At 48.3% G+C, this 22,414-nt stretch overlaps 1 protein-coding gene across 1 annotated transcript; it reads right to left on the bottom strand.

The window, feature by feature from the left end:
- Nucleotides 1–214: 214 nt before the first annotated feature.
- On the bottom strand, nt 215–21,340 carry LOC122372846. The gene is made up of 4 exons (XM_043350474.1): nt 21,323–21,340; nt 20,913–21,080; nt 1,216–1,580; nt 215–985 (listed from the first exon to the last, which is right to left on the bottom strand). The coding sequence occupies exons 1-4, from the start codon at nt 21,338–21,340 to the stop codon at nt 820–822; spliced, it is 717 nt and encodes a 238-aa protein (XP_043206409.1). The 3' UTR covers nt 215–819.
- Between the last annotated feature and the right edge of the window lie 1,074 nt (nt 21,341–22,414).

The raw sequence follows: 22,414 nt of genomic DNA, 5'->3' as shown, positions 1-22,414 counted from the left end.
CAGGGGCGAAACGGCGAGGGGGTCGTATCCCCCCCTCGGCCGGCGCGTATGTAGAAAACCAATAGGTCCGGCGAGGGTGCACCTATACGTCACCAAATGGAAGGCGCGATGCTTACCTATATAGGTACGGAAAGCAATGCAGAAAATAATCGAGTTATTTTGTTATGAACAAGTACCCAAAAGTCTAAAACATCCAATGTCATTTACAAGAAATGGCAATGATTCGGTATATCTTTTACAAATATAATCAATGACAGACAATGTCACTATTCCGCTAAAGACACATTTTTACGGCAAGCGAGTAATGATGAACGTTTTGATGATGAACATCGCACAAATCACCAGCGGGTATTCCACGCTTAAAATGCTATCACTTGCATGGCAAATAAGTGGTGCTGTCCATGTAAAATATAGACGGCGCACAAGCTATACACAGGTTTCAACTAACCATGTGTGAGGTAATATAGATACACAAGCGTCGATCAGTCGCTCCGAATGCCCTTCGTTCCCGGAACATAACTTGCATGAAACGTTAACCCTAAATACCCATTTCAGTCGGCACACATCCTTTGAAGAATGTGCACATAACCGACTATGATCAGATGCATCTACATATGAGAACAATGAGCCCAAATCACACAACCATTTCCCACCCCATGACAAAATCACCAGGACACATCAATCTGACACGATGATACAACAGACTAGCGCTCGACTGAGGATCACGTGACCATTGGCACCGGCCGTGCACGGCGCTACCGCTGGTCGAGCTGCAGTCACGTGACGGGGGGCCGACGGCGGCCGCCCTGAGTGCTTGGTTTACCCGAAGGCGGGCACTGGCGGGTAGGGGAAGGGGCCGCCCTCGGAGACACCGCCCAGCATGCTGAAGTAGGTGCCGCCGAACAGACTGGGGTAGGCTCCGAACAGCCGCTGGTAGCCGCCGCCACCTATACCGCCGCCGACACCGGAGCCAGGCAGGCCGAGACTGCAGACAGGAGGGAGCGGGAGGTGTGAGACAGACGTACAAAATGGGTGCTTCAGAGTCTATAATAATAACGAGATAAAGCGCAACGTGCATTCATCATCTCCAATTCATATGAATGGTGAGTTTATACTGTTAGGTGATAAATAATCTTATTTATCACCGGGATACCGGTGTATGTACATATTTGGAAAGTACTTAACGCAAAATGCACCTTCCTCTCGATTACTCACGGGAAATAGCGCGGATTCCTGATTTTGACGGCCGTCGGACTGTGTGCGCCGGTCAGCGGTCGACCTGCGGCAATCAGCTGGGCGTGTCGCGCCTCCAGCAGGGCGTCCTCGGCAGTCGGCTCCACCTCCTCCACCTCATTTTCGGAGGGATCCACAGCTTCCAGCAGCTCGATCACAGCGGGACCCTCCGCGGCGACATCGGCTTCAGACGGGCGCTCCGTGTCCTCTCCTAATGTGATGGCTGTCTCGGGGATGCCGTCACCGAGCGCAACCAACTCCTCGGCTGGACTGGGGACCCTCTCAGACGGCCGACCGGCCGAGGGCGCCGCCAGCACGAGCGTCGTCAACAGCAGTAAAAGAACACCCTGAAAACAGACGGGACCATCAGCGGGTGCAGCAGGAGGACACTGAGCAGAGGTCATGAGGAGGAGAGACTAAGCACCCCGTGGGAAAGGGCCGCCAATATACGAGACCGTCAGCAACGGTAAAATAGTGAGAAGAGGATTATTTGATAGGTAAAATTTGAGCGAGGTATATATGCTGCCTTCTTGCTGCTCGTCTCTCGCCCATTGTTTGGGGTGGCTATTTGACAATATAGAAATGCTGGTCAGACCGTCAGTGGGTTGGTCTAGGCCAAAAAAATTCGTCGCGATACGTCTCTTGTGCCGATCGAGGATCCAATAGCTTTCTCGCTGTGCTGTTTACAGCAAATCCCGCCCAGCTTGACGACCGGCCAAATCTCAGGGAGACTTACCATGGTCCTGTGACCGTACCCGACTGTCCTCGGAAGCGGCCCAGTCACCTCTTCGGCACGGGCGCTTACCGAACCGTCCCTGAAACGGCGCTCAAACCGTGGCTCACGTGAGCGTGGCAGCACCTCCTTTCGGGAAGCTGATCCTAGCCGACTATTGCATTGCCTAAAACTTATCTATAAGTCCAATAAGAGTGTATAGTTAATAACTATATAGTGCATAATATCTTAGGTGCAATGAATGGAGCACGATTATGCACATAAATACTACATATACGTCAAAAAGTCACTGTAAGACCCTAATATCAACTAACGGAGATCCAATTCACTTATAGCCTCGTAGAGCTGTCTTTTGCTATGATTCACAACAAATATTGTAAGTCACCAACTGAGCCCACGTGAGCCCACAGCCCGTATAGCGTGCCCTGCCTACCCGCCGCGCCGACCCGGCACTCACCATCGTAGCTACAACTGCAGACCGTCTGCCCGATCACTGAGTGCTCCGTGCCGCCGCCAGGGCTTTTATGGAACCGCCGTCAGCGTGCAGGCCGCCGACGCCGCCGAGTATTCTCCGCCGCATATAGGTACCGTTGCACTGTTGCACTTGACCATGAACGCTCGGAGCGGGCTTCCGGGACGCTCCGGGGGGGGGGGATCAGCGGGGGGGGGGGGCACGTCGCACGGATGACGAAGATGACGGTACTTTCCACGGGATGGGCGCAGTTGACGGCCTTCTGGAGAGGCGTGATGACGTGTGAGAGACCAGAATGGCCCATGAGTGTAGAGGCCCAGTCTTACCTCCCGGTTCGCTGCTGTGTATTCTTGCAGACAACAATTATGAATATAATGTGTTACATATTTTCTGTGATCAGTCACGCAGGAACTATTTCTGGGAGGGGGGGGGGGACTCATCCGACATTCATAGGTGTCGCTTCATGACATAAGACAACCTAGAATAGGGTAATCGGTTCTTTAGCCGTTTTCACGACGGGCATCTGGTACAAATTTGGTGCGGATTTGGTGCAGATTCGGTCAAACTAGGTTCAGTGTGTTCCGTAAAAGTTATCAGATTGGGTTGCACAGATGCTAATATACCTTATTATCACACATTTGTTTTCGATTAAAGCACTGAAATAAATTTAAGATACGAAGACATTTATTGTAAAACATTCGGTGCAGATTTTGTCAAATTTGGTGCATTCGCCAGACAGCCCGTCGTGAAAACGGCTAGGTAGTAGGTAGGTATACCTAAGCGATCGTAGTCCCGATTGCGGACCCCACCCTTTAGAGTGACTATGCCTGGAATAGACATTCAAAGCAGTTATTGATCTTTTATCAGTTAATAAATTTATCGGACGCATTTAAACCAAATAAGACTCATCATTCCATTCCGACGCCCATAGGCAATTTTGATAAGCCCGTAAAGAAAAAGTAGTGATTTTTTTCACAAGTAGACCGTGTCAAAAGTGCTGGTAAATATTTGCCGACATAGGCGGCGGAACGGGGAGGGCACCGGGGCACTGTGCCCCTCTTTGATTTTGGCATTTTAACATTAGTCCTATGGGCGTTGCATGGAAAGAATGGGACTAAAAGTCGGCAGTCCCCCCCTTAATTTAGGGTGTTCCGCCGCTACTGTTTGCCGACATTCAAACTGATGATTGATTGTTGTTGCATTTATACGTGCTCGCAGTACATTTTGAAAAGTCGTCTATTGTACTGGCTCATCGAGTTCACCATGGCACGCTTCTGTCGTACGCTTCTGTCGGAACCACAAATCATTACGCCCAGAAGGGTCGCAAATACGTAGACGTCAAACTACAATCTACATTATAAACCCATGACGGGGATATCATCCGCTTTGCACTATGCAATAATGCATGCACATGAATGCATTGTGGGTACCTTTTATTGGCTGAATAAATTGAATGCCAATAAGTTCGCACTTTCTTTTGCGTTCGTGGTATTTTTGCATGCACATGTTCTACTTCTAACGTTTTCGGCTGCGTATCGTACCCCCATACTTTAACCCTATTAGTGGCAGGGGGGTTGTTTTCATCCACCCCTCAGGTTTTTCGGGAATATCTCCGTAACCGCTGAAGCTACGATGCTGAAATTTTCTGACTTTTCCCAAAACTAAATTGGGCACATTCCCTGAAAATTTCAAGTTCATAACTTTACCAGGGGCGGCTCCAGAGCACTGGGAATTGGGGGATCCTATTCGTGAAGCGAGTCATTTGGGCGAAGATCACGATGCTGATGTATTATAACTGTATGCACCAGTTTTACGAACAGTGAATGAAAGGTATCATGTGATAACATACACAAAGTTATTGTGCATCCTCTTTTGACACGTTTTTGCTATAATAGGCGGATCCAGGCGTCCAAAAAGGGGGGTTATGTTTTACCTCCCAACATAGGTGCCCTGACACCGCCTATGCATGACCAATACAATTGTAGTCGTTCTCTCATAAGAAAATTGTAACATAACAAGACCATTACCACCCTTTTTAGAAACAGTACCAACAAAAACCTTATTTACTATATTTTTTGTGTACCCCCAATCTCAATGATCTGTATCCGCCTATGATTTTTGAAAATGCATATTTTTAGGATCCATGTGAATTCGTGTTTCATTCTCTATCGATCGGCAAGCGTTGCGTTAAGATTGGTTCAGAAACCTGGCCGTCATAAACAGTCTAAAATGTATCTGCAATTTGCCCGTTTTTACCCCCCTCTACCCCCCTATTGACATTTTTTAATTTTTATTTTTTAGAAATGTAGATCACGTTGAGCGAAATCGAATGCCGTTTGAATTTTGAAAATCGGCCCGTTAGATCTCGAGATATCAAGGGGGGGTCGTAAACAGCCCCCCCCCCCCCCCTCCCACTAATAGGGGTAGCCAGGAGCCTGCCACTGATAGGGTTAATCAAATTATGCCGTCAATAATAGAAGACTAGTCTTTAAATCACTATGATAATTGGTTTCAACATATTTCATAGCAATAAATTCGAATAAATGCCTGAAAAGAGTCAATGAGCCAATACTTTATTTACACTGCCTAACGCCTGCAAACAACATGGGTCGTAAAAAGGAGCAGTTTCCCTATGTGCGCTTTTGCAAGGGGTTGCAAAATCTCAAACTGACGTTATGGTGAATCGTACGAGCAAACTAAGAGTAAAAGTGTGTACGCAAATAAGCAAATCTTCAAACAGTACTGAAAGACTTTCAAAGTGCAAGCGAACAGACAGGCTGCGCTACAGCTGCCTTCAAGTTTAGGAGGTCGTTAATCCGATCATTTAATCTACCCTCGAATCAAGTTTTCTCGCCGGTTTTCACCGATAAGAAAAAAAAACGAGAAAGAAAAAAAGTGAGAAGTTATACCGTCCCAGCTGAGTCAAAGAATCACGTTTTCGGTAGCTTGGGACAAAGATTAGATTATGTAAATTACATATTCGACCAGCTGGACAGTTGTCTGGACAGTCCCATCCTGAAGCTTGCTAAATGCTAAAACTTCTCTATCCAGGCTGACGGTCACTCGACCCAGACAAACACAGAGTAAGGTTATAATAGGAGAGCAGAATGCCCACGCTAGCTCCCGAAGGTCCCATGCCGACCTCTGAAGGCCCCACGCGGGTCTCGGATGGCCCTAAGGCGACCTTCGGGCTCTAAGGGCACCGCGTCGATGTCTGAAAGTCCCACAGGTCCCCGAGGGTCATTTGTAGGTCACTTAGTGCCCAAGAGACTTAGGCCCCTGGGCCCTGAAGACCCCAAGCTAACCTCAGTCCTCAAGGAACCCTAAGCTATCTACATATGTTCTGAGAACCCTGGGTCCGAGTGCGCACGCTTGTCTCGGTTGCCGGCTGCCCAATGCTGCCCCCTACACCTCCGACTGAGCCTACGCTGGATGATATGATTATGACTTGAAAACATCTGTGGGATTACTTTTGTTGTAGACGTCGACTACTTCTGTGGGCAGGGGCGGATCCAGCATTTTGCCAAGGGAGGGGCTATTCCGAATCGGGGGCCCCCCATCGATGGGGGCCCTACCTACCCCCAAAAGTTTAAGCCTGGATTTCGTCCACTTTATTTTTGGGGGCCCCCTATCATGCTTTTTTTGCAAAAAAAAAAAGAAAATGAGAAAGTCGCCCGGGGGGTGCTATAGTCCCTATCGCCCCCCCTGGATCCGCCCCTGCTAGGAGGCCTTGTATGTGAACTAGGAAGCCCTCTGTGATAGCTAGGAGGCCCTCTGTGCAGATGCGAGCGCAGGCCCTCAGTACAGACTTGGAGACCCTTTGTGTGCAATGTCCCAAAATTTGTCTATTTGGGTGGGAAACGACATCCAAATGAAATTCATTTTCCACTCTCACCACCATTTTTAAGAACAATTTTCCACTCCCAAGTCCCAACCAAGAAAACATAGATTTTTTACCTATAGAAAGACAGTTGTGTGGATGCCCAGTTAGCATCAAACATTCTACACCCTAAAATAAAATGCATGCTTTTTGTCATTTCTCACTCCTTTTTGATCTTATCGAATCAGCTGCCCTCTTTTTGGTGGGTAATTTCCCCCTCTGACACCCAAGACAAAACTCAATTTTGGGACACTGTTTGTGTGGATGCGAGTGGAGGCCCTCTGTGGAGATTAAGAGGTCCTGTGTTGGCGAAGAGGATATCTGTGCAGGCTTGGAGTCCCTCTGTGCAGGATAGGAGACCTTCTGTGTGAGTTAGGAGGCCCTCTGTGTTGGCTAGGAGGCCCTTTGTTCGGATGCGAGTGGAGGCCTCTGTGTAGGCTAAGAGATTTTGTGTTTGTTAGGACATCTGTGCAGGCTTGGAGGCCCTCTGTGCAGGTTAGGAGGCCCTGTAAAAGTGGTCATCTCTGTGAGTATAAGAGACCTCCAAGTTATGAAAAGCTTTATCAATCTTCTAACAAAGAAGTCTTCTCAGCTAGTCTTCTAAGAAATAACTAAGTGGGTAGGTTAAAAAAAAACTCATCGGATTTCGGCCACTTTATTTTCAGGAGGCCCCCTTTTCAGCTTTTTAACTTTTTATTTTATTTTTGAAAAAAATCGGCCAAGGGGGGGGCCATGGCCCCCATGGCCCCCCCTTGTATCCGCGCCTGTCTGTGGGATTACTTCTCCTTTGACCGACAGGGCCTCCTAACTTTGACTGACTTGACCGACCGAGCTGAGAGCTCATACACCATACGAACGAGTCACCTTCCCCCCACCCCCCACCCTAGCGAAGATTAGAGAGCATAGGCCCCTTGCCTCTACGTAAATCTGATTTCCGTATCTCGTATGCCTCGAAAGTCGAGCTGGGAGAGCTTGAATACAATGCGAGCTCCCCGGACAAAAAGTCGGAGGATATGGCCCTCTACTCAGGTACAGCTCTCTGCTCCAGCGCCTACGTCTATGGTAGGACACAATTGTATTAACACCCACATTTCCTTAATTGTAAAATGATATGCAAGTTCTTGACAGGTGCTTAATGAAACCATATGACGTCATCACAAAGTAGACTCTTACCAACCTGTGCTAAATCTATCTCCTTAATCTCATTCCTCATAGCAGATTACAAGTAGAGGACTGACAATCTTGGAAGGTTTGGTGGTGTTTCTCAGAATTTAAGAGCGCTGCGTCACGGTTGTCAAAGTCAAAGTCAAAGTCAAAGTCATTTATTAGAATTCTTCCACGGGGTGGGTATTAAGAATCCGGTCAGGAATGTGACATGGTGACATAGGAGCTAAGTGAGACCCAATTAAAAATATATGATGCTGATACAATGGCAAAAGCTACGTTAAAACACATCGACGATTACATTAAAACACTCGCGAACGCATCATCCGCATGTAAGAAGTTGACATCAGCGGGTTGACATTCTAAAATCAGGTGCCTATGGCGGTGTCCTTCGCATTCCACGATGCTGCCGCTCTATATGCAAACTCCCGCTGAGTTCTTGCGAGCCGCCACTTCGGGAGCTGCAACTTCCCGGCTGCTACCGCGCGAGTGTCACGTGACGACACTTCGGCCCGGCGGGTGAACATGGCCGACATCGCTGGGGGACATTGGTCATTGTACACATGGGCGGCGCCACCGGGGGGGACGGGGGGGACAGGTCCCCCGCTATCGAAAGTTAGGGGGGTACAGTACCCCCCTATCGGCGAGGGCCGTTCAATAGTTGATAATAATGCATTATAGAGCTATCCGTCGCATTTAATGCATCGTTGGTTAATCAAGGCAGGTTCTGAATAAAGATTGCTGTTGGGATGCATCGCAGGGGGTCCTGGCCATATGCAAAAGGTGTGGAGCTGTGATGCCTGTAGTTATAAGGTGATTGGCAGGGCCTCGGGGATCGTGCCCCCTTTTTGGGGCGCCAGGCAGGGTTATTACTTATAACCTCCCCACCCCATTGCCAGACCCCATTGCCGATAAAACCAAGTTCACTGAAATTCCATAGATTTCCGTTACCATATGAAAATTTTCCATTCCTAATTAGTCAAATTCAAGCATGGCAGTTCTACCACAGGAACCATTTGAAATCTATGCCATTAACCCCAGCACTTGTGGGGAGAAGTGTTCGGATAGATCACAGGCAGGACCAAAAAAGCACGCAGTAGCCCAAGACCTTATAATTGGATATAGCATCGATTCCCTCTCGTCAAGGGGTTCGATAGCACTCGTTTTTTTTTCTGCAAAACTAAGTTCGGTCGGCGGGTCTAATCGAGCCCCCCATCCCTCCCCTTCTTACGTCAGCGGCTGTGAAAATGCCATTACCAGCTGTTGAAACATGGCAGTTGCTTTTGCATGAGTGCACGAAAGGGTTTTAGGTTCGTGATACGTGAAAGGTTCTACATGAAAATTGAGATACACCAGCTTATCAAATTGTGCTCACTGTGGTGCGCTCGGATTTACCTTGACTATTATAGTCTTTGAATTCTGGGGTGAAACAGACCAGTCAAGAAACCTGTTCCATAAGGAGAGCCACTAATGCTAAAGAGATGTGGGATGAAGTTTCCAGAGACCTTCATTACCTCCCAAAGGGAGGTAATGAAGGTCTCTGGATTTTGCCGAGCTATCGTAACAGCGCCTGCTGTAGTTACGATTGGAGGGTGAATATGAGAACGATGCAGGTCGTGCCAGCTCGAGCATGACGAACACAATGGTGCCGACATCACAGCTCTACTGCCATTTTTGACGAAGTTAATCAACAAGCACCGGAATCCTACCCTGGGGCATTTCACCTGCAGAGGTCGCCGGACCTGAGACCCTTTCACTCAATTTTTTCAACGGTGCATGCGCTCGTTTTTCCCGCGAAGCTCTTGGCAAGTAAAATCCATCAGAAAGTGTGATCAAATAACGGCTGGTGACCTTCCATGACCTAGCATGGCCTTTTGAGTGACCACCGATGACATGACCACTGACGGCTAGCCATTAGCTGCACCCTGCCCGTTACATATGGATCAGGTGGTGATGTCATGATTCTGAAATTATATTGCAGTTTTGGCGCACTTGTCAGAGCAGAAGACATTCCCACTTTTCCTCCACCATGACTATATGATGGTGAAGCCCTGAAGCTGACCAGACGTAAGATCGAAAATTTGAAAGTACGAAACGTAAGAATAGCTGGCACTGCTACTCATACCTAAGCAATTCGCAGCTTGTAGGAAACCAGCTTTGAGTTGGCAAGACTGCAAATTTTGATTTAGAGGCAAGGATGCTTGAAAAGGTGATCGATCTTAATTGTCCTAGGATAAGTTTGGAAACGGGATGCACCATTCGATGTGTTTTGGGCCTTGCCAAGTTTCGCGGCGTTACGTGCCTCGTTTTTTTTTTTGCATACACAATCAGTATCTACTTTTGGGATTTTCGATTTTCGGTCCCCGTCCCCCCCTATCGAAAACCCGTGGCGCCGCCCCTGATTGTACAGGGCTCTCTGGACGTGAACATGATCATGGCGGCGCAGCATCACATCCACCCTCTCCCAACCAAGCGACTCCAACGCCGGCGATATATGCTCGGACCGTCGTGTCCCGGTCACAAGTCTGGCGGCGAAGTTCATCGTCTTTTGGACGCGCTGCATTTGACACTTGGCGGCTCCTCCCCAGACGGACAGGCAATACTGAATGTGTGGGAACACGTGGGCTTGGACTAAGAGTTTAAGGACGTCAGGTGTGAGGTGGTGCCGGATTTTGTGGAGGGATGCGAGGATGGAGTTGCAGCGACGCACAACCATGGTTATGTGGGGATCCCACGTCAGGTGTCGGTCGAGCAGCACACCCAAAATTTTGACGGTCTGACTTGGCCGAATGTCGTTACCGGAGAGTGAGACGTAGAATGACTCAGTCTTTTTTAGAGTTTGCTGGGTTCCGATGAGAGTGATAAAGGTTTTGTTTTGGTTCATTTTTAGACTGTTGGCCTGGAACCACAGCTGGAGATCGAAGATTGACTGCTCGACACGACATCTGAGCTGAGAGAGATCTGGGGTTGTTGGAAGTGAGTGGTCGAGGAGTTGGGTGTCGTCTGCGTAGGAGAGGAGTCGGCCATGGGTGAGGAAACAGGGAAGGTCGTTGATGAGGATGAGGAAGAGGATTGGGCCGAGGATGGACCCCTGGGCCACGCCATGGGTCAGCGGGAGGGGATCGGAGGAGCCGCCGGTCACTACCTGTCTCCGATCGTGCAGGTAGCTCCTGAACCACATCGAGCTCACACCATACCACTCCAGTTTGTCCAGGAGGACGCCGTGGTCAACGCTGTCGAACGCCTTGCTGAGGTCAAGCGTCGTCAGCGACGCGACTCGTCCAGCGTCGATCTGCGTTGATATCCAGTGGACAGCGTCGAGCACGGCGTCCTCCGTGGAATGACACGGACGATACGCGTACTGGTGCGGAGACAAAACATTGTTTTTCACAAGATAAGACACGAGTTGGCGAGAAACGACCTTTTCCATGATCTTGGATAGTGCGGATAAAATGGAGATGGGCCTGTAGTTGCTGGGGTCTGAGGTGTCGCCAGATTTGTGGACGGGGATGACGCGGGCGAGTTTCCAAGCGGATGGGAAGACGGAGGAAGAGATGGAGTGATTGATGATGTGAAGAAGATGGGGTCCTATCACAGCAAAACTACGCACAATCGCGAATAGCGGCACGCCGTCCACACCGACGGCGCGCGAGGAGCTCATGGAGCTGATAGCCTCAGACAGCTCCGGCAGGGTGACAGGCCCCAGCACTAAGGCGGAGGCACACACACAGGGCGGGCGAGGCCCCACGTCAGCGCCTCCGGAGCGAGCGACATCAGCCGCGACGCAAGTGCCGACCGACGCGAAATGAGCGTTGAATTCGTCGGCCCGTCGAGTGACGTCATCAGCGCTGCTGGCTGGAGCGGCGCCTGCAGGGCGTAGAGCAAAGCTCTTGATCCGGCTCCAGAAACCTCGCCGGTCCGTCAGCAGGTCGTTACAGAGGAACTCCCGCTTAGCACGGGCGAGAAGACCCTTCAGTCTGTTGCGACTGAGCTGGTACTCCCGCCGCGCCTCCGCTGAACGGCTCCGCCGCCAGGTGTGCCGGGCGGTGTCGCGCTCCTCTATCGCGGTGTCGATGTCAGGATTGTCCCTGAGCCACGGACAGTCCGGGCGGCGTCGGGACACGGTGACAACTGGACACAGTTCGTCGACCGCCGCACTCCAGACACCCATGAACGCCGCCAGCTTCCCGTCCACAGCTGCTGTGCTGTAGAGCCGCTCCCAGTCGGCGGTCAGGAGACGGAGACAGAAGGCGTCCCAGTTCATCCGTCGCCACGGCCTGGTGGTGACTGGAGCTGGGCGCGGGCGGCGCTGGCGGCCGACTGGGGCGCTGAAGATGACAGGCTGGTGGTCTGCAACAGGCTCAGGGAGCACTCTGGCAGATGACTGGAGGTCAGTCTGGTTGGTCAAAATCAGGTCGAGCAGCGTGGGAGTCGGGTGGATGTGAGTCGGCTCCTCCACCAGCTGCATGAGGTTGACGTCGTTTATGATGCGTTTGAAGTCTCGGGTTCCTGGCTTCAAGTCGTCGGATAAGTAGAGAATCCTTCCTGTCTCTTAGCATGCACAGCACACATATGAATGGCCGGGGGGTTCGAATAAGACTCAATAATATGTGCCAAACGATCCCCTTCTCGTAAATCCTGAGTATCCTTTTATAGATAAATGTATAACAGGTGCAAACATATGCTATAGCGGTAGGTATGCGACGTTAATTGCATTGAATTTTACCGGAAATGTATGAACATCTTCGTAACATATATCTAACGCAACTCTCGTAGCTAGTCAAAGTAGGTATATTAGCTAACAGCTCACACCAAGTATAATTTGCATTACGGTGTCAACTCGGAGTCGAGTGATTGGTATTTGGTGCAACACTTCCTCCGAAGACTAACTTCACGACCCGACCAGCGCTGCCCTGACCTTGACCCCTGCCTGACCTTTCCTGATACAAAGTATATTTCATTTGACTCATCTGGGGGCATGACAGCCGTGATAGTCAACACAATTACAAATCAAACTCTTCGATAACTTTTTACCAAAGCTACTTACGAAAACTAAGATTCTTGCATTTCGGGAATTAGCCTGACCTTTAAGTGGCCAGGATTGGGTGCAATCGTTCTGGCTTTAATGACAGTCAATGAAGACTCTGACACTATGTTTTCCTTTGTGAAACTCTGGCTCGGTTTGGGGCAAAACGAATAGTGAAGTTGTACCATACCCTCCCCCTCCCCCCAGAGCGCTGGATCAGACGAGACGTATTTAAGAAAGAACGGGTCTGGTGAGGGTGAAGTGTCCTGAGCCGTTGAACTGGTCTCGTTGCTATCCTTCACCCAGGTGAGGAGGCCGTACCTACCAGCTCTTTTTTGCATGTGTGAAAAAGACTGGTGAAACTTGGTGTAGCTTATGATACCTAAATTTTGCATCGAGGGTTAAGTTTTTGACCCCAGGTCACACAAGGTCAGGTGACCAGGTCAAGTTAAGTGACCATGCCTCTAAAAACCTTTGTGATTCTGTCATTCCTACAGTTTATATCCATGGAAGTTTGAAACTCGGGCCATTGCATAAGGTAATTTTTAAAAAATTTTCTTTTCTTAAGAGACTTTGCTCTGTGAAGGCTAAACCGTTGGCCCTAGCTCAAATCTGAGATAAAAAGTCAGAAATAGCAATTAGGAGACCATCGAATGCGCTTTTTTGCGGCGCTGTAGCTCTGTTGGCTCCAGAGCTATGCACAGAATTTTTGAAAAATTATCAAAATCGAGAGATAATAATATTAGTGTTGTTTTTCTACCTTTGGTGACCTCCGGTGACCTCAGCGATGACCCGATCGAGATATAACCTTTATTTATCTAAAATATCTCATAGCAAGCTATCTATTGCTTTTTCCGCGTCTTTCTAGTTTCATACTATCCGACTGAGAAGCCTGGCGTGGCCAATTACGCCCCCCCCCCCCAACATGGCGAAGTTGGCTGAGAGGCCCAACTAGGCGCGGGTTATTCCTGTTGCACTCGGAAACCGCATGTGACCTAGTTACGGAGGTCAACGTTACTATTCATTAATCTATCTGAGCAGTAATCATGCATGTGTCTGTTAGTGTGCGATACACATGGGCTTATTTCATTTTCCGTCAAAACCGTGACAAACTTTAGGTACACTACACAAGTCAGGGACAGGAAAATACCTCGTCTGAAAGTGATTTGACCTAGTCCACGAGATTAAAGTCCTATGTAGTGATGGTAATCTGTGCAATTCCTAGACGCTACCTTCTCGCATAGGTATTTTCTTTCGATAACACCACTTCAAACGTTGTCTGCCGAACTTAGCAAACGAACATTAGCTAATTAACCCGGCCGGGCCCGGGGGGTAATCCCAACCACCGCAGCCCGGGGGGGGCGTTTTTCGCCCCCCCTGTCTAACTCCGTAAATAAGGGGGCTACGGAAACAAAAGCGATACCAAACGAAAGGTCCTTACGAGACGATTCTAAAGCACCTAAAATTTTTGACCTCAGGTCAATTTTCAAGGTCAGAGGTCAAGGTCAAAGGCAAAAACCGGCACATGTGTAGTGATCTCAAAGTAAGCCTTCTAGAGGACGGCAGGCGGCATCAAACCGGCAAAATTGGGTGTCAAACGAAAGAAGAGCATCTGAGGATTCTGAAAATGTGCTCAAAATTAAAGGTCAAGGTCAAGGTCACGCTCAAAATTGACCTCAAACTTGGCACTTTTTCGCACATCTTGCGTGCTAACTTTCAAGATGTTTGGAAATGTTTTGAGGCTTATCAGTTCCCTATTTGTGGTTCCTCTTACGATACAAGGCTGCTCAAAGGTCAAGGTCACTGAAGAGTATCCCTGCTAGAGGCTATTTCACTGATGCAAGTTCGTAATAATAAATAAGACAATTTTGCCATCCGGAAGCTCTAAATGAAGGCTTAGAGGAAAATAGATGCCAGATTCGTGATCAGCGGGTACAAATCCATCATAAACGACCTTTCATGTGTCAAGGTCAACCAGAGGTCATTCGAGGTCACATGAGGTCAACATAAAACTTGACCTTTTCCGAACAAAATATATATCATTCGACGCGGCTTGACAAGGCGAATGCGATGGTACCACTGCCGTAGCTCTAGGACCTTTTTTGTCGAAGTTATTTGCGAAAAACCAAAACCACATTTCGGGGTCGTTGACCTGACCTCTGACCTCAGGTCACCAAAACTATTTTTCTATTTTTCTCTAGGTCAAACGCTACACAACCATGCTCGTAATTTGTCTTTATCTCTAAAACTCTATTTTTAGCAGCTATTTGAAGTTTGCGTCTGTGACGCCGAAGTTTGCCGTGCAGGGGTCTAGAAAAATGGACCTTGTGACGTCATCAAGGGGGCTAGGTCCAAATTTTTTACTTCAGAAGATGCCAAATTGATGGGAGAAAAGGTACTGAAAGTTTCGCTTTCCTATCCCTAAGCGTTCGGGAGCTATCGCAAATATTCGCCAGGGGGGGGGGGCGAAAAACGCCCCCCCCGGGCCCGCGAGGGTTAAAAGCTATTGCAGCATGTACAATTCGCATGCGATGATTTTTAAGTGCCTACCTATTCAGTGCACTTCACGTTGCTGGGCCCATTTTAGTTTTCTTGATCACGCAATAAGTTTCTGTTCGGCTTCGTTCATTGCATCCGCTTTTTCTGTTATGAAGGCACGGGCAAGCTGTATTTATCGAGTTGGCATTTTGATACTGATTTGAAAGCCCCGTTGCGTTAACCCTATTAGTGGCAGGCTCCTGGTATACCCCTATTAGTGGCAGGGGGGGCTGTTTACAACCCCCCCTTGATATCTCGAGATCTAACGGGCCGATTTTCAAAATTCAAACGGCATTCGATTTCGCTCAACGTGATCTACATTTCTAAAAAATAAAAATTAAAAAATGTCAATAGGGGGGTAGAGGGGGGTAAAAACGGGCAAATTGCAGATACATTTTAGACTGTTTATCACGGCCAGGTTTCTGAACCAATCTTAACGCAACTTTTGCCGATCGATAGAGAATGAACCAGGAATTCACATGGATCCTAAAAATATGCATTTTCAAAAATCATAGGCGGATACAGATCATTGAGATTGGGGGTACACAAAAAGTATAGTAAATAAGGCTTTTGTTGGTACTGTTTCTAAAAAGGGTGGTAATGGTCTTGTTATGTTACAATTTTCTTATGAGAGAACGACTACAATTGTATTTGTCATGCATAGGCGGTGTCAGGGCACCTATGTTGGGAGGTAAAACATAACCCCCCTTTTTGGACGCCTGGATCCGCCTATTATAGCAAAAACGTGTCAAAAGAGGATGCACAATAACTGTATATGTTATCACATGATACCTTTCATTCACTGTTCGTAAAACTGGTGCAGCATCGTGATCTTCGCCCAAATGACTCGCTTCACGAATAGGACCCCCCAATTCCCAGTGCTCTGGAGCCGCCCCTGGTAAAGGTATGAACTTGAAATTTTCAGGGAATGTGCCCAATTTAGTTTTAGGAAAAGTCAGAAAATTTCAGCATCGTAGCTTCAGCGGTTTCGGAGATATTCCCGAAAAACCTGAGGGGTGGATAAAAACAACCCCCCCCCCTGCCACTAATAGGGTTAATCCATGCACAGCACCGCTATCTAACTACGAGTACCTACCTACCTAAGATATTCTCAATATATAGCTAAACTGGAGTTATAACGCTTTCGATGCTTGGTTCTGGCAGTCCGGCCCTGATAGCTTGCCATGTGTGCTATTGCAGTTAATGTTAAGATATTTTCAATATAGGTAGCTCAAATGGAGGTATAACGCTTTCGATGCTTGGTTCTGGCAGTCCGGCGCTGATAGCTTGCTGTGTGCTATTGCAGTTACCCGCTGGAAATGGTGCTATGTTTGTGTGCTTCGCTGCAGTCGCTGGCGGAAGTCCTGCGTAACGCAGCCGAACGAATAGCGAAAGCAAAGTAAGAGAGAAGGCTTGTTGCCTTCTTGCAACGCATCTTTACCCCGCACGTTTGTGCTTCTAAGCATGAAAGATGCTGCCATATATGTATAGGTTAATGAACGGGAGATCTTACGTCATAACAGATTATTCAATCAATCTTGACATTCCATTCGATTCATTTGACACAGCTAACAAAATGTCAGTGCAATTAACTCTCCACCTCTTATTCTTGTTCATGATGATGTGTTCGCAAAAGAGTTTGCCTTGTAACCACACGGCGAATCCTACAAATTGATCTTGTCAATTGGCCGCGCCGCAGCCGGAGACGGAGCGTGGCAGGACGAGTCTACCTTGACGGGTCTGCCTTGAGACGAGTTTAAGGCCGGCGGTTCGATGACACCGCCAGCAGGCGAGGTTAGTCCGCTCGGAGACGGCGCTCCCAGAGGGGCTCACGGTCAGGGTTTGCACCACCGCGCCGGTGGCTCTGTCCCGCATTTTCCCAAGGTGCAGACTGCAGAGCTTTGCGCACTGATTGAGGCCGGTGACTCGGTTAAGTGGAGCAACGGTTCGTTGGGAACAAATCAGACAGGTGGCTGCAGTGAGTTATGTAACGAAGCAGGTTTAGATTTAGTGATGTCACTACTATGATGACGTCACATGCAAAAATTTCGTCATCACCGGCGCACCATCGTCATTCCAGGCCCTGCCATCGCTAGAGAATCTTCGTGATCGCTGTAATGATTCATCAACAGCTGGGGTATCCAGTAAATATACAAAAATCCGTCATTAGTGCCCCGTCGTTGTCACCACGGAGTGCTACATTACCTATGCATACCAAACACGCACAGTGCACATGCAAACACATAATATCTAGAAGGGTCAACATTTCCCGCACGGAAGCATCCAACGGCTAATCATCTAGCGGTGTGAGCTGACCGCTCTTAGCCATGAAATTTATTTTATTGCAATGTCATCGCAGCACCGAGATCCGAGAATTTTTGGGCAGTTCCATGCTGCCTGTTGGCCCTGAATGAAGGATACCGGTTTCCGACCGGTGACAGTGGCTATATGGTTGGATAATGAACTGGGTGTGTTGTCATGCCGAGGGGATGAATCCTTCAGATGATAACTTCTTCATATAGGTACCTAGTAGTTATTTACTTAGATTCCTGGTGACTGTCCAATTACCAATCGGCCATTATGAAATGGAGCGAGAAGCTGGGTGCATCCGGATATCGACCAATAAACACTTTATCTAATCTAAAACGACTGAGGCCAATACCAACAAATAACGATGCTGCATACCTACCGACACTGACAGATCCAGAGGGGAGGGGTTGAGGCAAATGCCCCCCCCCCCGCAGCGCGCGAAATTGATTTTTTTTGCGGTTATTCGAGAATGAAACGAAAACTAAACAACTTTTATCAGGAAAAGTTTGTTTTAAACTAGACAGCGATGCGTATGGTATCAAAATCCGATAATTTTTTGGAATTTTAAGACACTTTTTGGGCGTATAACGCCCCCCGCGGCGTCGAGACCGCCTTTCTGTAGCCGCCAGTGCATAAGGATGTTGCATGCAGAGAAGCGGCGAGATCCGAGCTGCTTTCGAGCCGAGTACGAGACCGCGAAGCTAGTCATACAAGGTCAATGTTACGCCGCGAGGAGCCTGGAACCGAAAGAGTCGCATTTTGTTTACACTAAAAAATGAAAATGTAGGGGAAGACGGGGGAACACCGATCCCCTTAATCTTTTAGGGTCTAGTCACGTAATTTTTGGCCCAATGATTAAAATCTCAGTTTCATTGGATTGTCGCATCAATTTTACATCGTATCAACCAATTGTTTTATTGTAGTGTCGTTCATGATTGCACTATTCCACATTTAGTAAATGTCTAAATTTTTGGGGGTAACAGCGACCGTTGGGTAACACCGCCCAAGCTCAGGAGGCAACGAAATTTGCAGAATGCTGGACTATTCAGTTGTTCTTCTTATCGTAAATTTCGAGGCGTTTTAGTACATTTATAAAATACAATGGAAACGATTTTATTATATCCCTATAAGTAGGTAATATCTACCTACTTATTGCTAATAAATAATTTCATAGATATTGGTGCAAAGGACATAACCCTCGCCGGACCTATTCGTTTGCTTTATACGCCCCGGCCGAGAGCGGAAGGGGTACGACCCCCCATCGCCGTTTCGCCCCTAATTACATAAACTAGAGCCTCGCGATAAAACGAGCGTATGCACGGTTACAAGACGCAGCGACTGGTACCCGATTTTAACCCTCGCCGGCACAGGCCATTTTGAGTCCTTCGACGGCACAAGGGGGGTTGGTACGACCCCCCCCCCTCGCGTTTGGCCCCTGATCGAGCTAGAGCTTCGCGGAAAAAAACGAGCGTGTTGCCCGTCACGAGAGGAAGCCGATGATACCCAATTTTAAGGTCCTAGGTCATCGGGTGACCTTCCAGGTCAGGTCAATGACCCGAAAACCGGGAAAATCGGGACCTGTTAGAAAGTCGTAAAGTGTGGCTGCTATAAGGTTTTCCGGGGTGCTGATCACGAATATCGTGTTAGTTTTGATCAGAGATGATGTCTTTAAGCATTTAGACCAGGTCGGGTCAGGTCAGGTCAGGTCAACCGGTAGGGGTTGTGACGGGTATTCGTAATACGTGTCAACCGCCTCGGACAGCTTCGTAGCATGTTACGAAGGCACCAAAACTACTTCGTAAATGTTCAAATGGTTGCTAAATTCGAATTCAGCTCCAAAAACTAGCCTAGAAACATGTAAAACTCGAAAAAGTGAACCGAGGTCACCCGAGGTCACCAAAGGTCAATGACCTGACCTGACCTTCAGGTGACCTTGACACCCACCCTAATGCATGGGAGCAACATCAAATCACACGTTTGAACGTTTGAAACGACGAAAAGCTTGCAAACGCGCGGCTAATGCGAGCCGACATGCGCCGAACCGCGATTTCGGCCAAACATGGTCACAGAAAAGAGGTCACAGGTCAAAGGTCATTGGGGTCAGGGTCATGAAATTTTCAGGGTAGGTGTAAAATTGATCAATGCGAGGGTACTGAAAGTTTCGTCGCGATCGGCCGCTTTTTACGCGAGTTATTCGCGAAAAACCTTAGGGGGGGTTGCATCAACCCCCCCCCCCTGTGCCGGCGAGGGTTAAGGTCTTAGGAGTTAGGTCAACTAGTCATCTCTAAGGTCATGTCAATGACCAAAGGCACGGGTTCGGTTTTTGGTAAATAACTTCGCCAACAATGGCTGCAGAGCCGCGAAAATGGCACCATCGTGTTTGTCTTGCTCTGGCGCGTCGAATGGTATACTTTTGTTTGGGTGAGGTCAACATAAAGTGTTGACCTATGTTGACATTAAGGTCAACACAGGTCAACATTAACATAAGGTGTTGACCTCGGGCCAAGGTCAGGTCAGAGCCCCTCAGGTCACGAAGCTCGTCGAAGGAGGTCGTATCGCATACTACTTACGTAGAATAACGGAAATTTCTGAGTATGAGCGGCCGGCCGGCCGCTCATACTCATACTCAGACCTGCATTCGAATTGGCAGGTCTTCCCGACTTCATTGGTAACTTTCCCAGCTCGCTAGCTGAATTCGATCGGTTATACGGGCGAAAAACTTTTATGACCCTAGCGATGTTATGAATGACGTCAGGCAAGGTCAACGATGCAACAGTGAAGCATTGAAATTTGAACCTTGCAAGTAGTTCATGAAAGCACGATTCCATGTGCTTAAGCTAGGCTTGGATTATTCACGGCGCTAAAAGAACAAGTTCCATATTTCCCCATGGACTCAGGTGTAGGGAATGGTGAGGTCACGTGATCGACCTGATCTCATGTGACCTTAAGGAAAATCCGAGATATACAAGTTGTGAGACCTCTGGAGGATACTATGGCTCCTGCAAGTTTCTGCGCACTAGCATAGCTCCCTCCGACAGCTCCTCTGGCAATTAGAGCATTGCGAAGTTGCGACATTTATGGCGTCATATATGACGCCTACATGTACATAGGTCAGTGCCCCTGAAAATGCGGTTGGTGTCACAAGATCCAGCTTAAATCAAAGGTCAGGTATGCCAAGTTTCAACTGTCTATCGCCGGCGTGTTCTGAGCTATCGCGAAAAAATCCTATGGCGGGCGGTACCCTCCCCCCTCGGCCGGCGAGGGTTAGAGGTAACATTCAACACCACTATCGAAGATACATGTTTAAAAATAGCTAATAGCAGTTCATTCATACGTTTCTGAGGGATATCTCTCAGAAGACCAAAGCGACAAGATTCTATAAAACACCAATTACTGCTATACAATGCCAATAAACGCTTACTTGAAACCATCTCAATGTCATGCGTGTCCGTTTCTGAAAAAAAAAACTTATTTTACCCTTAGTCCAGCAGCGCAGACAGGTATAGAGCTGAGATATTACCAGCAGTTTACACAGACCGGATTTCTATCAGCTGACCTCCAAATGGAACCGGCTCCGTCTGGATCTTCGCTCCTGTGATCGCCAAGAAAATCCACCTCTCTTGCAAAACTGTCGACGGCGCTCTTCCTGCCTCGGCCTGTGCAAGGCCAGGCGGCCCGGCCGTGACTGCGGCGGTCGCCCGCAGCTCGCGGCGCGCGGCGCCCGCTGCGGTGGGGTTTGCCGAAAGACGCGTATCCGGCCGACCACGTGGCCATGCACGGAGGGCTGGGATCAGCGGCGGCATGTCACCCAACTGGTGCCGGCAGTTCTGTGCGTCAGAGCTCGTCCCTCACTGGGGCAGTAGTGGAACGGCTGAAGGCTGCGGCGTGCGCAGGGTGATTGATCATGGGGCGCACTCGGAATTCATATGAATCGTAGAGAATTAGTGATGTTGTACTGCAACAGACACGGGCGCACAGGTGCATTGTTCCGTGATTAACCCGCGCCCTGCTGGGGGGGGGGGGTGTTTGAACACCCCCCCTTGTGGTTTTTCGCGAATATCTCAAAAACGGCGGCGCGGAGCGCCGCCGTTTTTGGTACACCTTATCATACATCAATTCTACACATGTTGTGAAAATTTCAGACCAAGGTCATTCAAGGTCAGGTCACCAGGTCACTTGAAGTGACCTCACCTCATAAAAAGTTTCAATGGCTGTCATAGCTACACCGAGTGACCGATCGCTTTGAAACTTTCAGCGTTTGCTGAGAGCAATAGCATGTACAAAATGTATATCTCAGACTTTTGATATCGATGACCTAAGGTCAGGTCAATTTTGCGACCTCCCCATTACAAGTCAATGGGAGAAAATTGAAATGCGCCTCTTTTGGACGAAAGACATTATAAACACTCCCAAACACTGAATTACAAGTGGTTTAGACACACTGAACATGAAAATGGTGTCTGTGACCCCTGTTTATGCCCTGAGGTCATCTTAGGTCACGAATGGTATCTAACAGTTTTTCGCAAATAACTTTTGATAGAGGCATGCTAGAGCGATGAAAACGCCTTAGATGTGTTCAGCTCGACGATACGGATCGACTGATATGCAACATGACCCTTTCCGGTCAGGTCATGACCTTGACCTGAGGTCAAATTTTCAAGTTGACCTTTCAAGGTCAAGTTATAGTTCATTCGATGCGTCTTGACGAAAGGAACACGATGTCGGTAAAAGTAAGCTCGTACAAGGCTTGGGTCAGAAGTTATTGCAGAAAAACTGTTTCCGAAAAAATCGGCTATTTTTGCAGTTTTTGCCCCCTGCAGGCAAAACCGTTGACGTTAGGTCAAATCTGAGAGAATTACTCAGAAAGGGCGTTAATAGGGCTATCGAATGCGCTTTTCCGCGGCGCTGTAGCTCTATTGGTTCCCGAGTTATGCGTTGGCTTCTTGGAAATTGTCCACATTCGACCTAGAAATCGGCGAAATTTTGCCTTCAATGACCTCTGGTGACCTGACCTTTGACCTGACCAAAAAATTGACCAAAGTGATTTCCTCATTATTT

The sequence above is a fragment of the Amphibalanus amphitrite genome, unplaced genomic scaffold (assembly GCF_019059575.1).
Source record: "Amphibalanus amphitrite isolate SeventyFive unplaced genomic scaffold, NRLGWU_Aamphi_draft 001407F_arrow, whole genome shotgun sequence".
NCBI classification, from domain to species: domain Eukaryota; kingdom Metazoa; phylum Arthropoda; class Thecostraca; order Balanomorpha; family Balanidae; genus Amphibalanus; species Amphibalanus amphitrite.
This window is presented reverse-complemented; position numbering and strand designations above follow the sequence as displayed.

What these genes read in the sequence shown, in the direction of transcription:
- LOC122372846 (XM_043350474.1), bottom strand. An exon ending in GGAGCCGGTTCCATTTGGAG is followed by an intron (nt 1,581 to 20,912) that starts GTCAGCTGATAG and finishes GTCTGTTTTCAG; the next exon opens with GGTGTTCTTTTACTGCTGTT. An exon ending in AGGAATCCGCGCTATTTCCC is followed by an intron (nt 986 to 1,215) that starts GTGAGTAATCGA and finishes TCCTGTCTGCAG; the next exon opens with TCTCGGCCTGCCTGGCTCCG.